Source organism: Ixodes scapularis, unplaced genomic scaffold, assembly GCF_016920785.2.
Source record: "Ixodes scapularis isolate PalLabHiFi unplaced genomic scaffold, ASM1692078v2 PGA_scaffold4__175_contigs__length_147842914, whole genome shotgun sequence".
NCBI classification, from domain to species: domain Eukaryota; kingdom Metazoa; phylum Arthropoda; class Arachnida; order Ixodida; family Ixodidae; genus Ixodes; species Ixodes scapularis.
The window spans coordinates 83,634,036-83,660,185 of NW_024609879.1; the positions used below are offsets into that span (position 1 = coordinate 83,634,036).

Below are 26,150 nucleotides of genomic sequence, written 5' to 3' on the forward strand. Positions count from 1 at the left end.
CCCTAAATTTTACACATGCAGAAATCAAGAGGGGGGTCAGGACCATCCGGACCCCCCCTCTAAATCCGCCCCTGTGTGTGCCCCACTTTTGAGTGTACTGTAAAGTACTGACAATTGTTTGGATCTAGTCCAGATAATTTTAGCTGGTTATTGGGGAAGGGAGGACAGTGGCAGATTCAAGAGGGGGGTCCGGATGTCCTGACCCCCTCTTGAATTCTGTATGTGTAAAAATTTAGGGGGGACTTTATTTCTGATGTATTTTGCGTGTGTAGGACAAGGACCTATACATTGCACAATATAAAGCTCTTTCGTCGCACGAGCGGCATAGCTACTGCATTTTCCAATTGGAATTGCACCATGTGAATCGGGCACAATGCCTCCATGTAGGAAGCACGTAAAAGCAGTGCTGATTGGCCGTTCACTCACCTACGCTAAGTTGGAGTATCCATGATTCTTCGTCAATTTCTCACTAGAAAATGAGGAATCATTGTAGGCTAGCCGCAATGACCCTAAAAAAAAAAAAAAAACTGATTTTACCCTAGATGGAAATAAGGTTCTCCACATTATGGTGACATATTTCCCCAATGCTTCCTATAGTCAGTGGGCTCCTGAACCGTGAAAAAAGGGTTTGACGAACATTCTTGACAAAAATCCCTGGAGAAGGAAGGGATTGTCCAATTTAATGCAGGTTTGGAAGAATGTCTGTCTGCAAATGTTTCAATTAAACATAAACAAATTGCAAATATGGCATTTTTGCTCAATGGGAGTCTTTGAAGCAGGAGGTTCAAAACGAAGCACTTGAATGCACATGCATTGCATCGCAATGTCCAAAGCGTCGCTCGTAAAAATACCAATGTTTCTTAAGAGGCTACACATATATATATATAGTTTTGAGTCTGAATAAAATCTTTAATATTCCGTTCATTTACGATTTTGCAATTTTATATTTCATACTCTGGAGATATTTGCCTGCAATCAAATATATCAAAAAAGAAAGAAGCAAAAAGGAAGACACGTTCCAGTGTGCTGGAGGAAGGTCAATTTTGATAAAAGAAAGTCTCTTGAGTACTGTATCAGAGTTCATCCACTCGGGTTTCTTGAGCAAAGGTCCAGCAGATCAAATTAAGGCCACAGGAGGCTAAAAAAACACAAACTAAACATAATAAAAAGAAATTTAGGATGTTTAGAAAAGTTATTACTCTTACCAAGATAAAGAATGCACGAAGTCGTTTCCAGCAAAGGTCGGTTGAAGTCCTTTTCGCATTGTACTAATGGAGGCAAACTGGTATTGCTGATGTAGTCGTGACTTGGAGAAAAACGTACTGGGCATGTATGGCAGTCATGCGGTAGGGCACCCGTCATAACCGTTCCATGAATGCTAAAGAGGGCCATATTAACTTAAACCGCCAAGATGGATGTGGCAAACATATTGAACGCAACACCACTTTGTTGGCACTAATATTGTTGTGGTCCAGAATCGGATTTTCAGTTTTCTGTCCTGCTGACACTAGTGGTGTAGTCAGGGTTGGGGATGGGGGCTTACGAAGCTTTAGCTCCCTCGTCACTGGATGATAAGCTGTTTTTCACGCTACACAGCCATCCCATAAAATTGAAGGCTGTGACAAATGGTATGCTACTAACACAGTTCATTGATTGACCACATGCCTGGAGAGAATCCCGATACCCCTCCCAAAAAATAAGTTTGAACGCTGAGTGAGCAAGAAAACAAAGCTTATGACATGGGAATGGGATGATCTCTCTCTTCATGCGGCCCAGTGACCCTAAGTCGCCGTTGGTTATTCAGGTATCTCTAGCTGTTTGCAATTCTTAATTGCACTGCTGAGCACAGAATCCACCCAGGCTTTTCTTTCCTGGGTGGATTTACACTTGTGTACACGTGTGTATAAGACACACATGTACAGAAGTGTGTCTTATACACTGGAAAATACGGTACTTATCTATCAGGCACCACACAATCTTCAAAGCTGAAACGGTTCACATACTGCTATTCATATTAGCTCGTAAAAACACAAACCTTTTTTTCTGACAGAGCTACCAACGACACACTGTCAAGCTGTCGATACATTGTTTTCTCTTAGAGCGCAGCTCTTAGGCACCCGTTTCCAGCTTGAGCAGCATCGCCGTCGTCGTAACCGCGCGTTGCATTATGGGACATTTCCCATAATGACGTCACACACGTGACATCACGTGTGATGCCACGAGGGTCACGAGTGATGTCAAGGTCACTCGTGAAGGTCATGACGAAGATAACTACCTTCACAGTGACCTTCACGAGGGTCACAAGTGACGTCACGAGGGAGAAGGGGAAAAAAGGAGAGGATACTCTCTTCCTCCTCAAGAGCTGCTCTCTAATTCGGCATTACTGGGAATTGTAAACGTCTTTCATTTTTTTATGGGTGTTCCATGTTCTGACTTTATATTTGCGCCGTCATCACTACACAGAATGGGTGATTACTAATTTCTGAGGAATTAGTAAATATGCCCAATAAACTTCAAGGATATTACAAAAAAGAGGATAATTATTTTTAATGAAGTGACAGACCTAAATTATTTTAAATTGCATTTGTGCAAAAAAAAAAAGTTTTTTTTTTCAGCTTGGCAGATATGGGGAATATCCGCCAAGCTAAAAAAAAATTTTTTGAAAATGGTGTGCTCTTTTTTTTGCATTTGCTCAAGGCTTGGCGACTTCTCTCTGCATTTCCCGGTTTGGCAGTGAGCTTTTCTCCGGTGAGCTTTTCTCTGGCGAGCTTTTCTCCGCCACCCTAGCTTCTCTAAGCCTTTTCCTCTCTCACACTGGCCCCAACCTCGTTGACAGCCCCGGAAAATAAGCCATAAAAATTAGTTTCTGATGGTGCTGTTGGTGTTGTGGTGGCATTTTAATGGACTCATCTGTTGCATGCCCAAGAGTTTCAGTCCTATGTATGCTCCGTGCCAGTAGTTGCGTGCAGTACAAGCAAAGGCAACACCAGGCAAGGGGAGAAAGGACAAGCACTAGGAAGGCTGGGGAGGAGGAGAGAAACCTCCTTTCCTTTCTAACGTTCCTAGTGCTCCTCCTTTCTCTTCTCGCCCTCCGTTGACCTCATCTTTCGCCCCGCCTTTCTAGTGCTCGCTCTTTCTCTCTCTGCCTGGCGTTGCCTTTGCCTGTACTGCACACAACCAGCGACACGGAATATAGTTGGCAGTGCCTGGGACTGGCTCAGCAGCTGATCCTTTCGGACATGACACGCCCGGTGGCGATGTTCTGAGCGTTTTGAGCTCGCATTTCGGCATGCGTCTCACTTAAAATTTTGAATCTGCAACAAATGCGATCTGGATATCCATCTGTCATCCCTGCACGTAACAAATGTAAATGCGTACACTACGTAACACTGAGAAATTGGGCACGCTTTTTGTGCCTTTATATCGCGCAACCGCACCTTCACCTGGTTGCAGTCTCACTCTCGCCCTGCTTTAAGCAGGTTTCATGAGCTCATTATTTAGTTGAGATTTTCTGTTTGGTTAACCCTTTCCCAACCATGGACGAGCCGAGTTTGTCCACACTGTTTGTACCGCTCCCCCCGAAGACGAGCTGGGCTTGTCCACATCGATTCGGGCTCCAATACGCTACCATGGACGAACTGGGCTAGTCCATGTGTTTCTAGTGAGCTTTGCCGTGGATAGATGGCACTTCACGGAAAATAAAAACCTGGTAAATTTTTTGAATTTGGCAGAAAATTGTTCCAACGGAGGCAACAGGGAATTTAAAAATGGCGACGTCAACTTCTGGTCGCTGCGTTTATAGTGACAATCTTGCCTCAAAATTGGGGCGAAACAAAGATGTTGTGACGTCTCTTCATATCCAGAAGACGAGGAAATGAATCTTTCATCGAACAGCGAGAGCAATGCAACTGAGTTATTGGATTTGAGCTCAGACGACTCAGATTTCGATGAGGAAATCGTGTCGGCATGGACTAGAATCAGCGTAGAAAATCCCCCTCCAGCCTCTCCACGTTTTGCATTCACTTTGTGTGCAATGTGAACTGTCTGCAGTACTGCTACACCCGGCCTGAACGTCCATGTGGAAGGTGATGTGAACTGTCTGCAGTAATGTAGTGAAGCGGAACTTTAGTCTTCTTCTTTTGCAGTGTGTTCAAAGATTTCTCATATAATAAATATTTTGGCATTTGTTTTGGCCTTTGTATTGCATATTAAATTTATAGGGCACATAAAAACATTTGGTATTTTCAAATAGTTTTTTTCAAAATTTTTGCGGTAGGCAAAGGGTTAACCACGTAACAATTGGGATGTTAAATAAAAGGTTGTGAATGCAAACATTGCCACGAGAAAGGGGCAAGTTGCTCTTTGCAAATTTTACAAAAAAATATGCACCATCTGTGGGCAACGCTTCACAAAGTCATAGCGCGATAGGTTAAGAAACCGAATTTTGCGGTAGATTTAAAGAGCCTGGCCGCTCTTGAATCACCCGGTATATATATATATATATATATATGTTTTTTTTGTTGTTTTTTTTTCAAAATGTTAATGCAAGTTTTTATAATACCACAAAATCCTGAGCAGATGCCCATTCAAAATTTGGAGATAATCATGTAAAACTGGGGAATGGGTGCTTCTTAGGTCAACAATATGTAATGTCCTTTGTGTAATTTCCAAAAGTTACAAAATTGAGGTGTGGTGCTTATTATGGAATGGCAGGGTATTTTACCGTATACATAAAATATAGCAGAGTAAGCACTTTGGCAGTAGTTGGTGCAAACAGCACATCAATCACTTAACCGCATATATACCTGCTGTTGGCTGGCAATGTTCGAGCCCCAGGTTGCATACAAAGTGTGCTTGGTATTGCTCTTTGGTTACAGTGCTCATCTAGAGCAATAAGACCATTGATTGCATGGGATAGTATTTTATTTGTGATCCACTAAATCCATAAAATAAGACAAAACCTGGAATGAAGTACCTAGTGCAAGGTAGCATATTTTTTACAATATCAGCAACACTATTCAGCCTGCACCAGTGCCAAAAAAACTTCAAAACATTATTAAAATGATGAGACAAAAAGAATTACATGCACCTCAAAATGAAAAAAGGTCCTCAAGATAGAAGCTGTTCAGCTGTATTGAATTAAGGCCATTAACAAGCAAGGAACAGAAATGCCCCAATGGCCATACTGCCGCTGTTCCTGGACAACAATCACACTGGCTGTTCACAGCTGATAAAGATGGTTGTATTACAGTAATACCTCGCAAACTCGAAGTCATAAAAATCGTGAAAAAATTTGAGATAAGCGAACTTTCTAGATTAGCAAAGTACAGGAATTTGTTACCCCTGATCTAGATAAAACTTATAACAATTGCGGCAACATTAACTTCTTTGATGAGAGGAACTTTCCTTTCAAGCGTCAATGATTTGCACCGTTTGGGCTGCGCCATAATCACGGTCAATTGAGTCACGCGCCAACAACGTCGGAAAGTTCTCAACCGATGACCGAATTGAACACTTGACCTTTACTCGTATGGTGCCGCGAGATGATCAAAACACCCGAAACAAAAATGGCGGACAAGCAACAAAGTGCAGCAACACTTGAAACGAATGAGACACTATCCGAAACACTAGATCAGGGGTGGCCAAGCTGCGGCTCGCAGCTTCCTCTTCTTCCCCTCCCCCCACAACGCCACCCTCCCGGTCACACAATCACTTCCCTCTAAAAGAGACATGGAACGCGTTTTAAATCGAAAGACAGGTTGCGGTTTGGTAGTCTTGTGCTACTGCTACATTAGGTACAGTTAGACTGCTTTCGACTGGGATAGATTTAAAGTACTTCCAGTTTCATTTATTACTCTGGACAAGTTTGCCGCCTTGCGCCCCCCCCCCCCCCCCCCCCTTCCTCCCCTACCACGGCTCTTGGAAGTTTCGTAGCTTTGTTTGCGGCTCTTAAGCCGGGTCAGCCTGGCCACCCCTGCAATAGATTGACAAGATGAGGACCGGACCGGGAAGGGAAGGGAAACGCAAGGAACCCAGAAGCAAAAAAGAGAAAACGAAGGACAAAGCCGAACAAAACACTCGAGGGAGAGGGGGCACCAAACGCCAAGCACCTCAGCTTGCCATTGGCTTGTCCAAGTGGGGGTCATAAAAAACAAAACAATTTTTTTTTTTGTGGTTGCACACTTTTTTTTAATTTGCGTCTGCATCTTTTTTTAGTTTTTGCGGTAGTTTTTTTTTTTTTTTTTATGATTTTCGCTGTGTAGATTTTGAGATATCCGAAGCCCGTCCTCAAAACCTTTCGAGATAAGCAAGGACAAAATGCATTGTTCTTATGGGAGCTCATTCCATGACAAGGAAATTTTAAGACTTAACCACTATTTCGAGTTAGCCGTGTTCGAGTTAACGAGGTATTACTGTACTGAACTTCCTCTTGTAAAAAAAAAAAAATGCTGGACAGACAGCAAAGTGCACAGTCAAATATTAAATACGTCCTCATAAACCACATCCAGAAATAGCACAATGACAATTTTTCAATTGTGTGTCGTCTTCCAATGCCTATTGAAAGAGCTGCTCTGCCTGAACGTTCTCCCACAGGCTTTGCATCTGTAAGGCTGCTCGCCACTGTGAATTCTCTCGTGTGCCGACAGCGTGGATTTATCTGCAAATGGCTTCCCACATGTTCTGCACTGATAAGGTTTCTCCCCCGTATGGACTCTTTTGTGAACCACCAAGTTAGTTCTAAGTAAAAACGCCTTCTGACACACCTCGCAACGGAATGGCTTTTCACCCGTGTGAGTCCTCATGTGCTGTTTTAAGCAACCGCTTCTAGAAAACGCTTTGTCACAAACAGAGCAGCTAAAAGGCTTTTCCCCTGTGTGCGCCCTTTCGTGCTTGGTGACACGATATATGTAATGACTGGAAAAAGGGCAAAAACGGCACTGGTGTACGCCCTCATGTTTGGACTGTGTCGTGGGTTGCAACGCGTCCAGTGTGCCTCTCAGGGAAAGGGAGTCACTCTGGCCGTCTCCACTGTTGAAGCAGTCTGCCCCAGCCGGCCCTGTTGGGGAGAACAGACGAACAGGATGAGGACAGTTTCTTTTTTTGCAGACGTTCTACAAGATATTCTAGGCTTTGATGCTAACATGCAAACTTTAGACACCAAGTTTGCTCGTCCGCACTGCCTTTAGCCCAAGGAACAAGATGCCAAACACACTATCAGACAAAGACATTCAAATTAAAAAAAAAAAGCACCTGCAACATCACTTCTACAACTACCACACGCAATTGTGGGTGACAGTTGTAGAAGTATGGAACGACATCGTGGTTGGGTTCTTTGTCTGCTTCACTGTATTTGTGTCGCCTTACGATGACTTAAGTTCGGCGAATGTGTGCAGCGGTCGACTGGTATGCAGCCGTTCCTTAAGTGGCAATAATGTTTAGGAGTCATAAAGATACCCCCATTTCTGAACTTTATGCAAACAAACACTATGCGGGTAGAGAGGCATACAATAACATCAACATTTTCTCAAACCACCTTCCAATATTGAGCAGCAAAGATCCCTCACTCGTGTACATTTTTTCTTCTTTATTTCATTCTTCGCCTAAACATTTGCCAGCAGGCCTCGCACCTGTACGATCATAATCACTGTCGCGAGGTCCTCTTATAAAAAAAACAGGTAGAATCTTTGTGCAAATGCATTCCCCCAAGTGTTGTACTGGTAGGGGTCTCCTCAGATTGAACTCTTAACTCTTTTGTGCATTCTGGCAAACATGCACCAAAAATGCATTTCCTTTGTGTGCATCCTTTTTTGCATTACGACTGCATTTGTAAGAACTGGAATGAGGGCAGAAGCGACACTGCTATGCTTCCTCTCGTGATCGACTCCTGGGTTGCACCCAGTACAACTTGCCTTGTAGGGAAGAGGGCTCACGGATGCTGTCCTGGAGGTGAAGGCTGTCTCGATCGTTCCAGCAGTATGCATGCTCAGTCTTCACTGTTAGAGAAACATGTCAAACATGAAAAATGTTCTTAACTTGCCCATGCTGAAATGATTTCTCTAGGCTGCAACAACAGCAAGCACATGTTACCAGTCTGGCTAATGTATGCCAGCTTTCAACACTAAGCTGCGCACATGTGTCTCTGCACCGTTGCGTTTCAAGGTCAGATTCACTCAAAGCCACCAAACAAGGAAAGTCAAAGTACACAAGCACTTACAACACAAAAGTGATCATGCTTTGAGGCGATGCAAAAATAGATGTCCAAAGCCTCATTCCAGCAGAGCTTCTCTAAGCTCTAATCTCTCTCCGACCTGTTCAGTGCAGCTTACATCATTTTGGCCACAAGCAACAATGGGTGACCCCCTGCCTTGTTTCCTTACGGACTATAAAATCTCAAATTGCAGCAATTGGTGCAGGGCACAGCTCTGGCTACTGGTGAATCTGTTCACTGTAGGGATGTTTGTAAAAATACCATAGCACCACAGAGAAGTCAGCACAAGAAGATACTACTCGAAAAACAAGCACTGCTTAAAATACAACACAATCCTAGCAGAGATGTCTTGTACACTTTATAGCTTCAAACATTAGAGCAGGGGTCTCAAACATGCGGCCCACACCTTGCTGGGACGCGACCCGCAGGCAGCCGGCTGCAAACGACCGTTAAAGAAAGGCCCGTTCAGACACTTGTAATTTCTTAAGACCGAGTGCCTTGGAACCTTTGAAAATCTCTTACGACGAGAGGACTCACTGGCACCATCTATTGGGTAGCAGTGAAAACTTGGCGATCCCGCATATTTCCTATTTCTCTTGTGCATCATCCTCTCGGCCTAAAAAACTTTTGTCAATATTGTAAACGAGACTTTCTCATAGGTATTAAGCACAATTGACCTCGGAAATCCAACAAAACCTTCGCTCTTGTGAAATGCAGTTCCAGGATCACTGCATAGATGGCGCCAGCGTGCAAGTGTTCTCTCATTCTAAGAAATCTCAAGAAATTGCGTGAAGAGGTTTTTCTTTTTTACACGTGTTGAGCTTAATACAAATTTTAAACGAATTGAGCAACGAGAACAGCACGGTGATTGCTCCCTTGTTCTATTAAAAATGCCAGCACGTTGTTGGGGCGGTGCCATTTTATCATTTTTATCACATCAGGTAAACCCAAAGTATTCCTATAATCAAACCAGAGCTAGAGATGTCACTGGCACAACTGTGAACACAAAAAGTAGAAACTCCAAGGTCCCTTCTCTATTAAATCTCTTGACCCCTTTTCCCCCACCCCACCCATACACGTTATGCTGGCCTCCTGCACTATACTTTGTTTCACCGTAACTTGGTAAACAGCAACCGCTACGACCCATCTTGCCAATCAAAGTGATGAAGGCAAAGCATGTGAAAGCCCTTACCAAAGGTGCAGGGGCAAGAGCGTAACCAAAAGAGTTGGAGAAAAGGGGAAGGACCAACTTCCCTGTTATCATCTTTTGAGCGTCCCAGACTTGCCGAGACGCTGCTTTTGTCCCCCCCAAAGATTCGCTTGTTTGCAAAAGAGGCTCTTCTCTCTTTTCTGCCCGTGGCTTCGACAGCACTGCGCGCAACGAGTGAGATTTAGTCCCATATCTCCCTCTGATGAGCTGATTGTTCACTGGGACCGTAACTTTTGCCGTTTGCCAGGCTACGGTGAGACGGAGACAAGAGCAGCAGCACAACCACAGCACACTGTCTGAAGTGGACTTGGCTGGTGGGGAGGAGTCTCTCCAAAGCATCAACGTGCGTTCTCCGCCTTTTCTTTGGTGATTGCTTTCCAGATATTCAACCTGCAGAATCAAAACCATCAATGGCCACAAGTCGTTCGAATAAAGCGAGCATATGAGTGCATGTAATGTTACAATAGGGCATTGAAGTGAGCAACAAGGGTCAATCTTAGAAAAACTGAAATAATGTACTCAAAAATGAAGCAACAGGAGGAAAAAATCTTTACAATCATAATGACTTGCATCCCCACAGAACCAAATGGAAGCCAACACAAGACCATACTACTAGATCAACAAGCACTGCTTTGAATACTACAGACAGACCTATAGTCGGCGACAGGTCAAGAACAAAGTGGCTCCTCCTACCTCTTCCCACTTTAGTAGAGCGAATGCTAGGGAGGAGACAACCTTCTTTCCAGCGTTCACTCCGCTGAAGTGGAAAGGGGTGGAAACAGCTTCCTTTCATTCTTGACCTGTCGGTGACTATAACAGAGAAGTCTTTTATATTTTAGAGCTTCAAATACTAAGCACAAAAACTGCAGCAACACAACCACATCGAACTGTCATAAGTGGACTTGGCTGGTGGAAAGGAGTCTCTTCGAAGCAACAACGCGCAATTCGCCAACCTTTTCGTTTGGGGACAATTTCCCAGAAAGTTGACCAGCAAGACAAAGAAGCTTCTGTAGTCACAAGAGTCATTTGAGTGAAGTGAGCACATGACTGCATGTAATGCTATTGAAGTGAGCAACAAAAAGCAATTTTAGAAAAAAAAAAGAAATTGCGGTAAGAATTTTTTTAGAAGAGCGTTTAGAATCATAATGATTCGGGTTGCCACAAGACTCAATACGATCGCGATGTTATAAAAATGCAACTCGGCTTTCATTAAAAAAAAAAAAAATCTGGAATATCCAATTGAGCGAAATCGCTCCATTAGTGTGAGACAGTGGTTCTCAACCAATGATGTTTTGGGGACTCCTTCTTAATTGGCAGAAGTGATGGGGGACCCCACTTACTCGAGGCAAGGGGGGGAGGGGGGGGGGGGGTTTGAACGATTGCAATTACAACAGGGTAAATGGAGGAAACTATACATGCGTGCAAACCAACTCTGCAGCCCTGAAATAGAGAATATAATGAACCCTACGCATTCGGTGCACTTGGTTTCGTCTATTTAGCTTTGCAAAGCAGCCTGCATTAATTGAAAACATTTTTCTTAGTGATCGGCTTGACTGATGTTTCAAGGCTTCAGGGACACCAAGAAGACCTTCGGGAACCTCAAAAGGTCTATATTTGAGAACTACTCGAGATGCTCGAAACATTCTCGATTTTGTTCCTGGTATGTTTGCAAGTAGACAATTATGTTTACTCCCTCTTTCTTTTCCGCTTTCAAGTGTAATGAAGATGCAGAATCAAAAACACCCAGAACAAATCTAATTAATCTCTCTATACTACGCAGACTTAGTCAAACTGCATCGCGATGCTCTGCACAAAAATAAAACTATTTTTTTGTGCCGGTATGGGGCGATCAATTGCCGTGGCTGAGGACAAGTTTCGACTGATCCCAACATGACAGCGACTTCTCTTGCATGGGATGATTGGCATTCCAACTTTGTTACCTCACAGGCAAGAACCCTTACCAAGAGCTGATCCATGGCTAAGAGGGTTGCGATGAGCGAGCACCCTACTTTAAATGCACTATATGTAGGAAAGGATTCTGCCTTAAAATTGTGATACAGTGCTGTCAGCAATTGCACGGTATTTTGGCAGTAATGTAGCACCTTAACTGCTGGAGCCTAAAGCGGGTGTTTGAGGTGGATACACTTATCAAATATCTCAATGCTTTGGAGAAAATGCAAATTATTGGCCTGTCAAGATCATAGGACGATCAGTTCATGCTTTGAAATCAATACACTTAAAGGCCACGCATTAAACCTCACAAGAATTGCGGGTTTGTTTAAAGATCAGAGTTTGCTCTGAAGCAAGCTCAAACTCTGAATAAATTGCTTTTATTCAGCACAAAAGAGGTTAAAAGTGCACAAACTATATGCAATAGAAAAAGGAAAAACAGAAATGTAAGAAAAGGCAGGAGATGCTTGAAAGAACTACCCTTGACCTACCAATAAAAATAGGGTTAATGTTTGACTGGACAAGGATTTTATTTTCTTGGGGTTCAAAAATGCTAAAGTGTTTTCTTCTTTTCTACGTCCTGTCTCTAAGTGATATTTTACATTTGGTTTAGAAATCAAACAAAATAGGGGAGGATGAAAAAATGTAAAGCATCCACTGATAGAAATGCATAATTGTTTTATGCATGGATTTCTATTCAAGTAATGGAAGCAAAAAAAAAAATGGTAAGTTGTTAATGATTCAAAAGAAGTCACCAAGGTGAAGAACATTCACACAAAAATAGACTGAATTCCGTGCAAAAACAGAGATTGAGTTGTGAGTCAGCACTGTGTGAGTGTTTTGTCTGCTGTGATTGTCTCCCTAGGTGTTATTGTTTTTGTGGCCTGTGGTGATGTGCATTTGTGAGGATTCCCTACTTGCACTGTTATTTTTGTAACATTTCTGGAAGAGCAGAGCATTTTTGCTTCTTCCAGCATCAGAGGTGATGACTGAATACGCCAGTAACCTTGTTGCATTCCCTAAAACTACATTCTCTTCGGACACTGAAATCAAATGAGCTTGCAATATTATTAGCGGTTGCACCGATTCAAATAGGAATTGAACAATAACCTAACTGTTTTTGAATAGTGGGTAGGCAGTTTAAAAAGGGGGCACTGCCTGAAACAGGTGTCTCAAAAGACATGCGGCCACAACTTGTTGGGACGCGGCCTGAGAGCAACCGACTGAACGCCCCCTTACCCATGTCTCGAGCACTAAAAATGGCATGCACCATAAAAATCTCATGTAAGCAACTCATATCTGCTCGAAACATAGTTCTGTTCTTATAATGTGCTCATATAGTTAACACTACTCAGTTTTCATTTGCCTTGCATTTCACTTTAATTTTCTCTTCCCAGCTTTTTGTCACAATAATTATCTGCACACCGATTCTGCTACTGGGCTGCAAGTGCGAGACCTTTGCTTAAGGGCGGACGTCGGCAGCACTAACTCTTGCTCAGGAGGAGAAACTGCAAAAGATAAAGCTATGAGCTTGGGATTGTTGCCTTCAGAAAATGAAGGTTTTTTTTGTTTGTTTTTTCCGAGACATGTTGAGCTCGACAGTGTTTTGTGCTCTTGCTCTGTTGCAGGGGTGGCCAATTGCTGCGGCTCTCAAGTTGCATGCGGCTCTTCGCGTGTTAAAGCGCGGCTCGCGGCTCTTCACCCACTTCCCCGCTTCCCTCACAGTCACACGAGCACTTCCTTAAAAAGATAAATGAAACGAGTTTTAAATAGAAAGACAGGTTGTGGTTTGGTAGTCTTGTGCTACTGCTATCTTACATACAGTTGGACTGCTTTTGACTCCGATAGATTGAAAATGGTTCCGAGTTTCGTTTATTCGTCTGGACAAAAGTTTGACACCCCCCCCCTCTTCTTCTTCTTCCCCCCCCCCCCCCCCCCCCTCCCCCCCTGTGGCTCTTGGAAGTTCTGTGGTTTTGTTTGCGGCTCTTAGGCCGGGTCAGCCTGGCCACCCCTGCTGTATTGAAACATGCCAGCACGTTGGCCGAGCGGTGCCATTTTAATTCTTGTTATCACATCACGTAAGGATCCAAAGTAGCCCATAACCAGATGAAAGCTGCAGATGTCATGGGCCAAACTGCGAGTTTACAAAAAGCAGAGAGCATGAGGTCCCCATTTTTATCAAATCTCTCGACCTCCCCCTCGCCTTACGTCGGTTCTCAACCCTTTGGGGTGGGCTATCTAGACCCCACACTTTAATTACTTTGGGACCTAACCTATCACTGTGCAAGTTGGCATCACACGGATGAAGCACACACGAGAATCAGTCTAAGCACTTTCACACTTCACCCTTCTTTTTTTTTTTTTTTTTTTACCAGAAGTTTTTGTTTCAAATTCACTCACACTGAGCAGTGGCACCATATGTGAAGGGCAGTCCAAACAAACCACGACTCCGTCCGACTCTCCATAGGTGCAGACATAAAACACATTAGCGGCAAAGGTTTTTTTTTTGGGGGGGGGATTTTTGCAGGCACTTTTTTGGAGCGCAAAATCGAGCCCCCAATATGTCAAAGGGAATTGTGTTCAAACTGTACGAAGTGAGACAAACGAGTACAGGTACCTAACTTGTACATTTACACGTAAAAGGCAACTGCCTGCACCAATCAGGCGCGAATGCGGAGAGCAAGTCGTCTGCTTCTTACGCAGGGGTTGCGATGATGTCAGAACACCAAGCTCTTACTCGCTAATTAAAATAAAAAAAACAATGGTAGATTATAAGGCACCTAGCATCAAGGAGGATAGAAGGGTAGGAGAAGGCATGACGCCAGCCGCTTAGCCTCCACAAGCCATGCTCCCTTGACGCCTCGCCTCTTTCTCATTTTCCTCCTTACTCTCCTCACTTACCATGCCAACGTGACCACATCACGTGAAAGCAGTGAAAGTAGCTAGCCTTCGTCTAGCTATGGGGTACTAGAATCCACAGTCTATCCTTCGATCCGATTAAAAACTACCGGACGGAGCGCGCGCAAGCCTGCAAGGAGTCATTGTACGATCAACCATCCATCTCACACGTGACATGTCACGCGCACCAATTGCCAGGGAGATCTACAGTCACGTTGGCCACATCATTTAAACTTTTAATGACTAGGCTTCACCAATATTGCAACGTGCACTCTCCTAGTACAGGGTGTCACAAAAGAAAATTTACACGGTCTTTTTTACCGCAAAAATAAACTAGGCATCGCCGAACGCTCATTCTCCGCCCAAAGGTAGAGCTAGAGGTCACAACCAGATGCCAAAGTTTCAGCCCCATCCGATAAGTTAGTCAAAAGTTATAAATGATTTTCTGAAAATTTCAATGGGAAAATGGTGGCCGACGGAGTTTTCGAACACATGGGGCTCTATGGCACCAGAAACCGAAAACGAGCAAAAATGGGCTCCATTTTCCCATTGAAATTTTCAGAAAATCAGTTATAACTTTTGATTAAGTAATCGGATCGGGCTGAAACTTTGGCATCTGGTTGTGACCTCTAGCTCTACCTTTGGGCGGAGAATGAGCGTTCGGCGATGCCTAGTTTATTTTTGCGGTAAAAAAGACCGTGTAAACTTTCATTTGTGACACCCCTTCTAACCTTCTTGCCTAGCATTCAGTTACATTCAGTGCTACCCACTATTTTTCTCGATCGGCCAATACTAGTTTGGCGCCGTTCAGACGTCACGGCAATTCTTATCCTCTTTTTCGTACAGTTATTTTGCGAGGACTTCCCGAGGGCCTTCATGCGAAGAACACAGGTGCAAAGTGGCCATGGGTTATTCGTTAATCTAATTTCGCTGTCGGCACGGTGTTTGCCTAGCTGCATGGCGTATACAGAATTGGGTAAAGCAGGCACGATGCCTAGGTGCGGAAAGCATCCAAGAGAAATTCTCAGAGGCCGTTCACTCACCCAATGCTGGAACTCGCTCTAAACGTGGAAGAAGTCTGCCTAATAACCTTCGGCACACACAAACAAGAAAAAGGGGAAAAATGCATTTGATGAGCGGATTAGCGCTTACGCGGCGCGTCAGTAAAAGGACCGATTGATCCTAAAAAATATTGCCACCCAGGTTATGATGAGATATTTCCTAGATGCCTGAGGTAAGCACCGGCTCTGGTAAGCACGTAAGCATGCTAAAGTTGTGGTACATTTTTCTGTCTTCTGTTTTCAAGTCGTCAGCGACTACCTCGACGTCTACGTTCAAGATAAACCATATTATTTTGACGTCCGTGACGACACTTTCTGAAGAAAACATTGGGCAGTGATTTCAACGTCCACCGTCAAAATATCTGAAACATCATTTCGACGTCTGTGACGTCACTTCCGTAAACACTCAAAATAGTTTTTCGAAGTCCTCCAGCTTTTTTGTGGTTTCGTAGTTTCGCTCTGTTTAGTTTCTGATGGCGTCGTCGGTGTTGTGTTGGCGTTTTGTGGGATAGTTTCGGTTTCGGTCCTAGTCGGCAGTGAAATATGGGCAATGTGGGTCTGGCCTGGCCCAACGAGGTAGAGGGGCCTCGTTGGTCTGGCTCGGCAGTTTATCGTTTCGGACGTGACACGCCCGATGGCGATGTCGGCAATGTTCTACAAAGGCGAGATGAATATTCCCCAGTCTTCCCTGCACGTAACAAATGCAAGTGCGTGCACTACGTAACACAGAAATTTGGCACGCTTTTTGTGCCTATATATCGTGCGAGCGCGCTTTGCACCTGGCTCCCGCCGTTTTTAACCGGGTTTAGCGAGTTCCTTATTTAGTTGTGTCTACAGTGCCGTTCGACGGCACTTCAATCGCGCATACAAGTGCCGTCCAAAAGAGTCGGACGGCGCGTGTATCACTAGGGAGTGGGTTAAGCCAGCCCCCCGCCTGCGTTCACGCCGCTTCGCGGTGACAGTCACAGTATGCGGCTGCTAATTACAAGAACTATTGACCCATTCACGAGACATTGACCCATTTGGCCCCGTCTTACACGCCGCTTGGCGGCGTCCAGTCGGCTAACGAAGCCCCGCTGTACCCCATGCACTTCCGGAAACGAAGTCCCATACCATTTCGTTCAGCGAAATTTCGGCGACAACATTCGTTTTATCCTGTGTTAATTGTAAAAAAAAAATATAAATGTAAATATCGCCAAATGCGTCGGCAAAATAAAATGTTGCGTATAAGGCAGACTATAGTCACTAAGTTCTGTACAGCTTCCAAAAACTCATTCTGACAATTCACTTTATACGAGACTTTCGGCCGGCGCTTGAACACCCTGCAAGAGTGTCGTCGGACGGTACTATAGACACTACGTCTTTTATAACGAGCGGGTTAACTACGAAACGATGGGGATGTCGAATAAAAGGTTGTGAACGCAAACATTCTCTCCTTGATGTTTCTTCACGTACTTTGCGTACGAACAAAGATCCCGGCTCGATTGTACAAGATACAGGCATTTTCCCAAAAACTGCAAATTTTAATTGCACGGCATTTAGCTCCTTCGTCTATATAAATCGCCTGAAATAAATCGTAGAAAGCAGCGGTGCTGCATCCTGTAATGTTTAGCATCTCTAAGCTTCAGAGTTCGGACTGGAAAGCAATCGAAAATGGCGCTCAAACAAATATCTTGCTTGCAGGCGACGTCACGCTCGTTACATACAGAAAAGAAACAAAAAAAAAACCCACTAAAATAATGAACTTGTGAACGGCGGGAGCCAGATGCAAAGCAAGACTGCAACCATACGAAGGCACAAAGAACGTGCCCAATTTCTCAGTGTTACGTACTGCCACACTTACATTTGTTACATGCAGGTAGAGGGAGGGATAGACAGAGGGATATCCAGCTCACCTTCGTTATACATACAAACTTAAGTGAGATGCGTACAGACGGCTCAGAACATTGCTGCCGCGGCGTCATAGGGTGGGCGCGTCACGTCCGGCGGCACAACACGACTCCGCCAACACAACACCGACAACACCATCAAAAACTAAACAGAATGAAACCGAAACCACGAAACAGCTTCACTGTGACAGCTCACAGCTGCATTGGCTGAAAACGTCAAAATAAAAAGCCCCTATTTTGTTGATTTTGCGGAAGTGACGTGAGGGACGTCGAAATAAATTTTGAGATATTTTGACGGTGCGGATTGGTGGAGATATTTTGACAGTGGTTAGAGTTACAGCGCCGGGTGAGTGAAAGGCCCATGCTTTCCACACCCAAACATCATTCATACAATTCTGCTTACGCCATACATCTGCGACGTTTCCTCGGACGGCAAGAAAAGCCTAGGCAGACCCCGTGCTGACAGTGAAACTGAAAATTAACGCGGAACGGCTTACATAATTCACGGCCACTTTGTACCTCTGTTCATCGCATAAAGGCCTCCAGGAAGTCCCCAGAAAATAAACTGCACGAAGAGGAGAGGGATTATCCCATACCCCTGTTGCGAGTTTCTTTTCTTGGTATCTTTAATCTAGCCTAGTTCTTTTTTGGTGGTATGAGGATTCTGTCCAGGCATGTGGGCAATGATCTGTTTCAATAGCATACTATTTGTCGCAGCTTTCAACTTGTAACGTGACAAACAGCTCATCTCATGTGTTGTGGTAACCGTGGCGTGTCGGTGGATGACGGGAAACGAATTTTGGACCAGAAAAATTAGTCCAGTGCCGCCAGAGTGATGCCACATTGGTGAACGCAGTGTGTTTGCTGCAGCCCCCTTGGCAGTAGATTGAGTTTCAAGTTAATGCGCTAAGGAAATGAGGGAGATGAGGAGATGAGAACGCGTGGAGACATCAGAACGCCCAACCCTTATTGGAATGATTAGTGGGTAGACCCAAAACTAGCTGCCTTTGTCTCCACTCCACTCATCGAATGCGAGATCCGAATACCAGACGCTGGCACTCCGTGTTCTACAGCGTTCGACGAGTGCAGTAGAGGCAAAGCCACTAATCGTACAACCAGAGCTCGCCGTTCTGGCATCCCTGTGCACTCTCATTTCTTCCCCTTCCTCACTTTCTCGGCGAATATGGCACTTAGCATTAATGGAACGGTCGCACAATTGCCATACATGTCAGATGTTGACACTCTTTTCTCTGAGGCGCAATTGCGTCGAGCAGGATGGCTAGGTTGATCATCTACGTGCGTGGTTTAAAAAGGTCACATAAGTGACGGAATGGCGTCTGATTGGTTGGGTAAATTGCCTCCACCAATCGGACGCCCTTACGTCACTTTCATGACCTTCTAAAACATCCGTGTAAACGTCCAACCTAGCCACCCTGCGCTTGTTTGTCTCGCTCCGTGCAGTTTGAACACGACTTCATCCGACGTTGTTGCGGGCTCGATTTTGCAAAACAAAGACGTGCCCGCAAAGGTCCCCTCAAATCCACTTTGTCACAAATGTGCTTTATCCGTTTTCATAAGGAGAGCAAAATTTTGGAAGAAGGTTGGAGAGATTCGTGGTTTGCTTTGACTGCCACCGCTCAGTGCAAGTGAATTAGAAGCAGAAAGTTCTGGTAAAAAAAAATAATGAAGTGTGAAAGTGTTTTGACCGCGTCAACATTGTCTCGTTTAAGTGCCTCGTGTGTGCTTCATCCTTGCTATGCCAACTTGCACATTGTTTTAGTTCTTGTCCCTATTTACTTGCAAGTCGTTCACCTAGCTTTGGTCTGCACAACAATGTCTAGGAACCGTGTTGATGATAAACTGTATCTTTCTAGACCAGAGGTCTTAAACTAATTTGAGAGTAGAGCCCAGATGACCCACCCCGAAAGGTTGAGAAGCGACTTAAGGCGAGGGGAGGTCAACAGATCTCATACCAGGAACCTTGTGCTTTCTGCTTTTTGTAGACTTGCAGTTTGGCCCGTGATATTTTCAGCTCTCATTTTGCTATGGGCTACTTTGGACCCTTGTGAGATGTGACGTGCTAGTATTTCAGTACAACCAGAGTGCCGAACCGGAACCAAACCGGAACCGAACCATTATCTTTTAGCCTAACCTGAACTCAACCAAACCAAAATCTTCGCCGCCATCTTGGAACTGAACCGGAAAAATGTATAATGGTAGCCGGTTCAAAACTGTTCAAGGTAATTATTTTCTTCTTTAGAGCGCAGCTCTTAGGCACCCGTTTCCGGCTTGAGCGGCGTCGCCGTCGGCGTCGCTGTCGGCATAATTGCGCGGTGCATTATGGGTAAATTTCCCCGCTAAATCTAGCGGAAAAATTTCCCCGTAGATTTAGCGGAAAAATTTCCCCGCTAAATCTAGCGGAAAAATTCCCGCGCTAGATTTAACGAAAAAATTTATCCGCTAGATCTAGCGGAAAAATTTCCCTGCAAAATCTAGCGGAAAAATTTCCCCACTAAATCTAGCGAAAAAATTTCTCTGGGGGGTCACGTGACCCTCCCCCCGAAGTCACGTGACCCCTGAGGTCATGTGATACCCCCCAGGTCACGCTACCCCACCAAGGTCACGTGACCTTGGTAGGGTCACGTGACCCTACTAAGGTGCTTGTGTACGCAAGACTTCATTTTTGAACGTAGCACAAGCAAGCGAACGGCAATGTAGCTGTTCATCTCATAGAATTAAAAGGCTGCCATAAAAGCTATTACTGTCTTTAGAAGTGCTGATCTGAGCCAGTACTGTAAGCCAAAAAAATTGAGGCTTGCTAATATAATTTCGAAGTAAAATTGAAAAAATTGACAAGGTCGTCTTTGCAGTAACGGTGTCGCAGGGTGTACATAGACAGTATCGGGGGTGCGCGTTATGGGGATCATCTTGAAATAAAAAAAAAAAGCAAACACGCTTTAGGTGATTGGACTAAGAATAATACATTACTTCGAAGCTTGCTTGAAAGAGGTGCATGTTTTTAGCAAACATTGGTATGCAATAATATTTCAGAACATAAATTCTTAAGCAGGAAAGGTGCGCAGACCAGGGTTAGAACAATTAGACTTTTCGCGAAAAGGTTGCGATGCGCAGGGTATTATACAAATGGGTTGAAAAGGGACAGGTTCAAACGCAAAGGGTCTTTCGAGTATCGGTTGAAACCGGACGAGTTCAAATGAGAAGGTCGTTTCGAGGATGGGTCGAAACGGGATGGGTTCAAACGGGAAGGTCGATTCTGGAATGGGTCGAAATGGGACGGGTTCAAACGGGAAGGGGTTGTTTCGGGCTACACCCATTTGCTGAGCCTGGTGCTTCATCGTGCAACTAAACAGCTGGTTCTGTGTTTGAGGAAATCAAACCTGCAATTGATGAAGAAATTGATAAAAAAAAGCACAGGAGAGCTGGTGAATGACATCCATAGTAACCCTGAGACGTAGGAACAAAAGATTGAAGCACACCTAAGCACTTCTTATGAGTTGTGAATGCGAAAGCATGTACATCAATTTTGCTCCACGCGTGTTGGCACGCTGACTGGCGCTGACGGACGCTCAGCGCCATGAGGTGGCCGGTCGTTGAAACTGACGCGCAGCGTCAGTTTCAACCATTAACCACCCCATGGCGCTGCGTGTCCGGCGAATGGGAGCCTGGTCGACGCACGCTAGCCAATGGGGTCGCAGTGGTGTAAAAGGTGCCGTTGGCTGTGAACGCGCGCTAGCCAGTGGGATCGAAGCGGTGTAAAAGAGGCGTTTGGCGTGGTTTCAAAGCTGACGACGTCGGCTCGCTTCATGAGACAGTTAATACTTTTGCATTAATAAAAAAACGGACAGAACAACGAAGTCTCTAGAGACTTCGTTGTTCTGTCCGTTTTTTTATTGTTCCTACGTCTCAGGATTACTAAGGATACAATTGATGCTAACTAGAGGTTGCAGAGCAGTGGGAAGACAGAAGAGAGACTATCTTTTCAGTTAAACAGGCTCGCACACATGGGGAAACATTTCTTTTATTATTTACAATAACTAAATTACATTTTTACAGTAAAAATAGTGACTCTAATACTCGGTGGTTAATACTTCTTGTTAATCCTTCTTTGGCCTAATTTGTCAGTAAATATTTCTAGACTAGTAGCCAGAAAAGTGTTTTGGGAGGAAGCCGCCCGAAATGTCAACATTGCACGATACGCAAAACGCGCACGTGACCGAGAGGGTGCTTACAACTTTTTTTTCGCAAAGACTTTTTTTTTTTAAACAAGGATTTGTTTTTGTTTTTTGGGGCACGGAGCCAGCAAAATATTTTTTTTTTCATCAAAATTAGAAATGGTCACCGGACATGGTTATTCAATCTTATCTAAAAACACCCTTCTGTTACTTCATTTTTGAGTGTACTTATTTCAGTTTTTTCCAATATTTACTTTTGCTGCTCCCTACAATATCCTATTGTAACATTACAATGCGCTCATACACTCACTTCATTCAAATCTCTCTCGTGACCATTGATGGTTTTGATTCCGCAGGTCGACTTTCAGGAAAATTGTCCCCAAAGAAAAGGGGAAGAATGCACGTTGGTGCCTCGGAGAGACTCCTCCCCACCAACCAAGTTCACTTCAGACAGTGTGCTGTGGTTGTGCTGCTGCTCTTGTCTCCGTCTATGCTCTGGCTTGAAGATGCTGTAGCATTTTCTCTTTTCCAAGTTTTGGTGAAACAAAGTATAGTGCAGGGATCTCGAACTCATTGAAGTGTGGGGGCCGGATAGCCTACCCCCTAGAGGTCGAGGGCCAACGTAAGGGTGTGTGTGTGTAAGTGGAAGGGTCAAGAGATTTTAAGGAGAAGGGGCCTCATGCTCTCTGCTTTTTCTGAACGACATCTTTGGCTCTGGTTTGTTTCCAACTACTTTGGGTTTACCTGATGTGATAAAAATAATAAAATGGCAGCGTCCCATCAACTTGCTGGCTTTTTTAATAGAACAAGAGAGCGAACACACGGCTGTTCTCGTTGCTCAATTCACTAAAAAATTAATCAAGCTTAACATGTCTAAGAAAGGTCTCTTCACGCGACAGTTCTTGCTTTTCTGACGATTTTTATAGCAGCTGTATGAGAAAATACTTGTATTTTAATGGTGATATTTTCAAAAGACTGGAATAGTGCTCGTAGCTTTACCTTTGACAGTTGCTCCTGTTGAGAAAGAGTTTGTGCAGCAGAGGTGCGTCTTCGAGCGAAGAGATTGCGCTTGCAGCCTGCGAGCAGAATCAACATACAGGTGATGAACACAACAAAAAGCTGGGAAGTAAAAATTAAAATGAAGCTTATGCTCAACTGAAATATGGATTTACAAAATAAGGCCGCAGAAGCGTTCAAGGGACGCTACAAACTCTAAAACATCACTTGTACACCGATATCTCAAACGGAAGGGTGCTATCAAACGAGGGCTACGACGTCATTGTCCTCCTGGAAAATTTGAAAATATGAAGAAGCGGCTTCGCTTCCTCGCTTTGGTTCATCAGCTTGACGGGATGAGCAAGGAGCACAGGGAACGAGGATCGTAACGTGACTTGTCTCGTCAAACGTATTCAATCACGCACTTCTTTTCCAAAAATACAGCGATCCGTTAGAGATATCGCTGTACGAGTAATGTTTTTGGGTTTTGCAGCGTCGCGCCTATCCGTCCAGCCTTGTTTTGTGAGCTCGAAATTTCGGCTCAGTATCCCTTTAAAGGGGCAGTTTAACGGTTTTAATGTTGAAAGAATTGCCAGTTTGCATTTTTTATATTGTTTATACAAGCCCAAATGACCACCGCTGCTACACTCGCCGTCAGCCCCGTGGCGAACCGTCCTTTGTGTCAACCACTCGCCGCGACCTTCGACGAGGCTAATCCTTTCAAAGTCGACAATCGCGGAGAAAGCGGCTGGGGTCTCTGAAGGGAGGGCCCAAGGGGAAACCACATGAAACCCCAGAGACGTCACTCGAAAGTCGGCGTGGAGAGTTGAGGGGCACTTCGACCTTCGATTTGTTTCATTCTTTTTAAATAAGAACTAGCCCTCGCAAGAAAATGCGGCTTTCGGTTTTTCGTTCTATAGGTGACGCAGATTAATTTCTGCAGTTAATTGGCCAAAGTCTGAAAATCGTTGCACAGCCCCTTTAAAGTCCTATAAAGCGAATTATGCATCGAATAACTTATGAACGTTCCCCGTTGGCACGTTCGCTTTCCGCGTGACGTAGCAGCCACTGCGCCGATACCATGCGCAGAGCAAAAGCCGCCGGGCAACCTTTGCCAATTTTTCGCAGCATATTCGTCCCATGGAGTTCAGCCTTATCATAAAAAGAAGTATAAACTATGTGAGTTCATAGAGTGGAGCTACTTTTCAAATGGGAATGTGTCGGCGACATGAGATCATTATGGCGCATGCATTTCCGTAGCAGTCGACACGTGGAAACAGTCTCTCACAGATGGCTGCCTGCGGGTCGCGTCCCAGGGAGATGCGTTCCGCATGTTTGAGACCCCTGCGCTAATGTTTAAAGCTATAAAGTATACAAGACTTCTCTGCTAGGATTGTGCTGAATTCCAAGCTGTGCTTGTTTTTCGAGTGGTATCTTCTTGCGTTAACTTCCCTGTGGTGCTGTGGCATTTTTAAAAGCATCCCTACAGGGAACAGATTCATCGGTAGCCGCAGCCGTGCCCTACACCAATTACTGCAATTTGAGATTTTATAGCTCCTCAAGGAAACAAGACAGGCGGTCACCCATTGCTGCTTGTGGCCAAAATGATGCGAGCTGCACTGAACCGGTCGGAGAGAGATTAAAGCTCAGAGAAGCTCTGCTGCAATGAGGGTTTGGCCATCTGTTTTTGCGTCACCTTAAAGCATGATCACTTTTGTGTTGTAAGTGCTTGTGTACTTTGACTTTCCTTGTTTTCTGGCCTTTGATTGAATCTGTGACTTTGAAACGCAACGAAGCAGAAACACGTGCGTGCAACTTTGTGTTAAAAGGTGGCATATGTTAGCCAAGTTGGTAATGTCTGCTTGCTGGTGTCAGAGCCTAGAGAAACCATTTCAGCATCGGCAAGTTAAGAACTCTCCTCATGTTGTTTCACACGTGTTCCCAACAGTGAAGGCTGAGACATGCTGCTGGGACGATCGAGGCAGCCTTGACCTTCAGGGCAGCATTGGCGAGGCCTCTTCCTTGCAAGGCAAGTTAGATTGGCGGCAACCCAGCAGTCTGTAACGAGAGGATGTACCAGTGTCTCCTGCCCTCATTCCAGTTCTTACAAATGCAGTTGTAATGCACAAGAAGACGCACACAAAGGGAAAGCCTCTTTGGTGCGAGGTCTGCCAGAAAGTTTTGCACAAAGTACTATTAGATTAGTGATTTACAAAAGAGTTCATTCTGAGGAGACCCTTACCAGTACAACATTTGAGGGAATGTACCTATTTGCACAAAGATTCTACCCGTTTATTTATGGGAGGACTCGCGACTGTGAGTGACCGTACGGTTGTGAGACCTACAAGCAAATGTTTAGGTGAAGAAGGCATTGAAATAAGCACCGGGAGAATGTACACAAGTGACGGATTTTTGTTGCACAATATCTGAAGGTGATTTGCAAAAAACTATGTTTTAATCTGTGTTTCTCCGCCTGTCCAGTGTTTGTTCACATAAAGAAGTTCAAAGTAGAGGCATATTACTTCTAAACATTACCAGCCATTCCGACTACCACTTAAGGAAAGGCCGCATACCGATCGACCGCTGCAGACATTCGCCGTGACCTCAACAGATTGTAAGGTGACACAAATAGATACAATGAAGCATGCAAAGATCCCAACCACATTGTCGTTCTACACTTCTACAGCTGCTGCCCCCAACTGTATGGTCGTAGAAGTGTGAACCTGAATGTTGCAAGCACTTCTTAAAAGTGGGTTTGGCATCTGGTTCTAGAACAAATGGTTCTCGAGATACTTCTAGATGTGTGAAACTTTGTGCTAAAGGCAGTGCTGATTACCAAACTTGGTACAAAGTTTGCATGTTAGCACCAAAGCCTAAAAAAATATTTTAGAATGTCTGCAAGAAAAGAACTGTCCTCATCCTGCTTGCCTGTTCTCCCCAACAGTGCCGGCCGAGGTAGGCTGCTTCAACAACGGGGACAGCAAGAGCGACTTCCCTTCCCTGAGAGGCACACTGGACATGCTGCAACCCACGACACAGTCGCGACAGAAGGATGCACACCATTGTCGGTTTTGCCCTTACTACAGTCGTTACACAAAATTTGTCACCATGCACGAAAGGACTCACACAGGTGAAAAGCCGTTCCCTTGCAAGATTTGTCATAAGGCATTTGCTAAAAAAAGTTACTTAAAGCAGCACATGAGGACTCACACGGGTGAAAAGCCGTTCCGTTGCGAGGTTTGTCCGAAGGCATTTGCACTCGTTAATAACTTGGTGGTTCACAGAAGGGTTCATACGGGGGAAAAACCTTACCAGTGTAGCACATGTGGGAAGCCATTTGCAGAGAGATCCACGTGGTTGTCTCACGAGAGAATCCACAATGGCGAGCGGCCTTTCTCGTGTGAAACCTGCAAGAAAGCATTTGTAAAGAGAAGCTATTTGATTAGACATTGGAAGAGTCTGCATGAGCGAGGGATCTGCGACATAGATTAGCTGGAGGTGGCCTGTGTGGAAGGCTCCTTGTTTTGACATGTGCTTTCCTGTCTGTCGAATTTTACTGGCCCAAGTTTGTAAATAAGGGCATTTCTATCAGTTGTGAACAGCCTGTGCGATTGCCCTCCAAGAACAGTACTGCCATTGGGGAGTTTCTGTTTCTTGCTTGATCAGGGATGAACAGCTTCTATCCTGAGGTTATTTTCTTTTTGAGGCGCATAAAATTCCTTGTATGTCATAATTACCGATGGA

General features: G+C 44.6%; 2 protein-coding genes across 2 annotated transcripts; one reads left to right on the top strand and one right to left on the bottom strand.

Annotated features, from left to right (window-relative positions):
• Positions 1-4,905: 4,905 nt before the first annotated feature.
• Positions 4,906-23,875, bottom strand: LOC115319567 (putative zinc finger protein 833). Its single transcript, XM_040216319.2, has 5 exons — positions 23,849-23,875; positions 23,695-23,750; positions 22,410-22,486; positions 7,911-7,994; positions 4,906-7,057 (listed from the first exon to the last, which is right to left on the bottom strand). Exons 1-5 carry the CDS (start codon positions 23,873-23,875, stop codon positions 6,531-6,533), a joined length of 771 nt encoding a protein of 256 aa, XP_040072253.1. The 3' UTR covers positions 4,906-6,530.
• On the top strand, positions 23,363-25,899 carry LOC115313079 (zinc finger protein 717). Its single transcript, XM_029971992.4, is given in 3 exon segments — positions 23,363-24,435; positions 25,351-25,742; positions 25,745-25,899. Coding segments are annotated over 3 exon segments (651 nt in total). The 5' UTR covers positions 23,363-24,242; the 3' UTR covers positions 25,811-25,899.
• The last annotated feature ends 251 nt before the right edge of the window (positions 25,900-26,150 follow it).

What these genes read in the sequence shown, in the direction of transcription:
- LOC115319567 (XM_040216319.2), bottom strand. Translation starts at nt 23,875, where the DNA reads ATGCCACAGCACCACAGGGAAGTTAAC. An exon ending in CGACCCGCAGGCAGCCATCT is followed by an intron (nt 22,487 to 23,694) that starts GTGAGAGACTGT and finishes TTCTGCTCGCAG; the next exon opens with GCTGCAAGCGCAATCTCTTC. An exon ending in TGAGCCCTCTTCCCTACAAG is followed by an intron (nt 7,058 to 7,910) that starts GCAAGTTGTACT and finishes TCTCCCCAACAG; the next exon opens with GGCCGGCTGGGGCAGACTGC.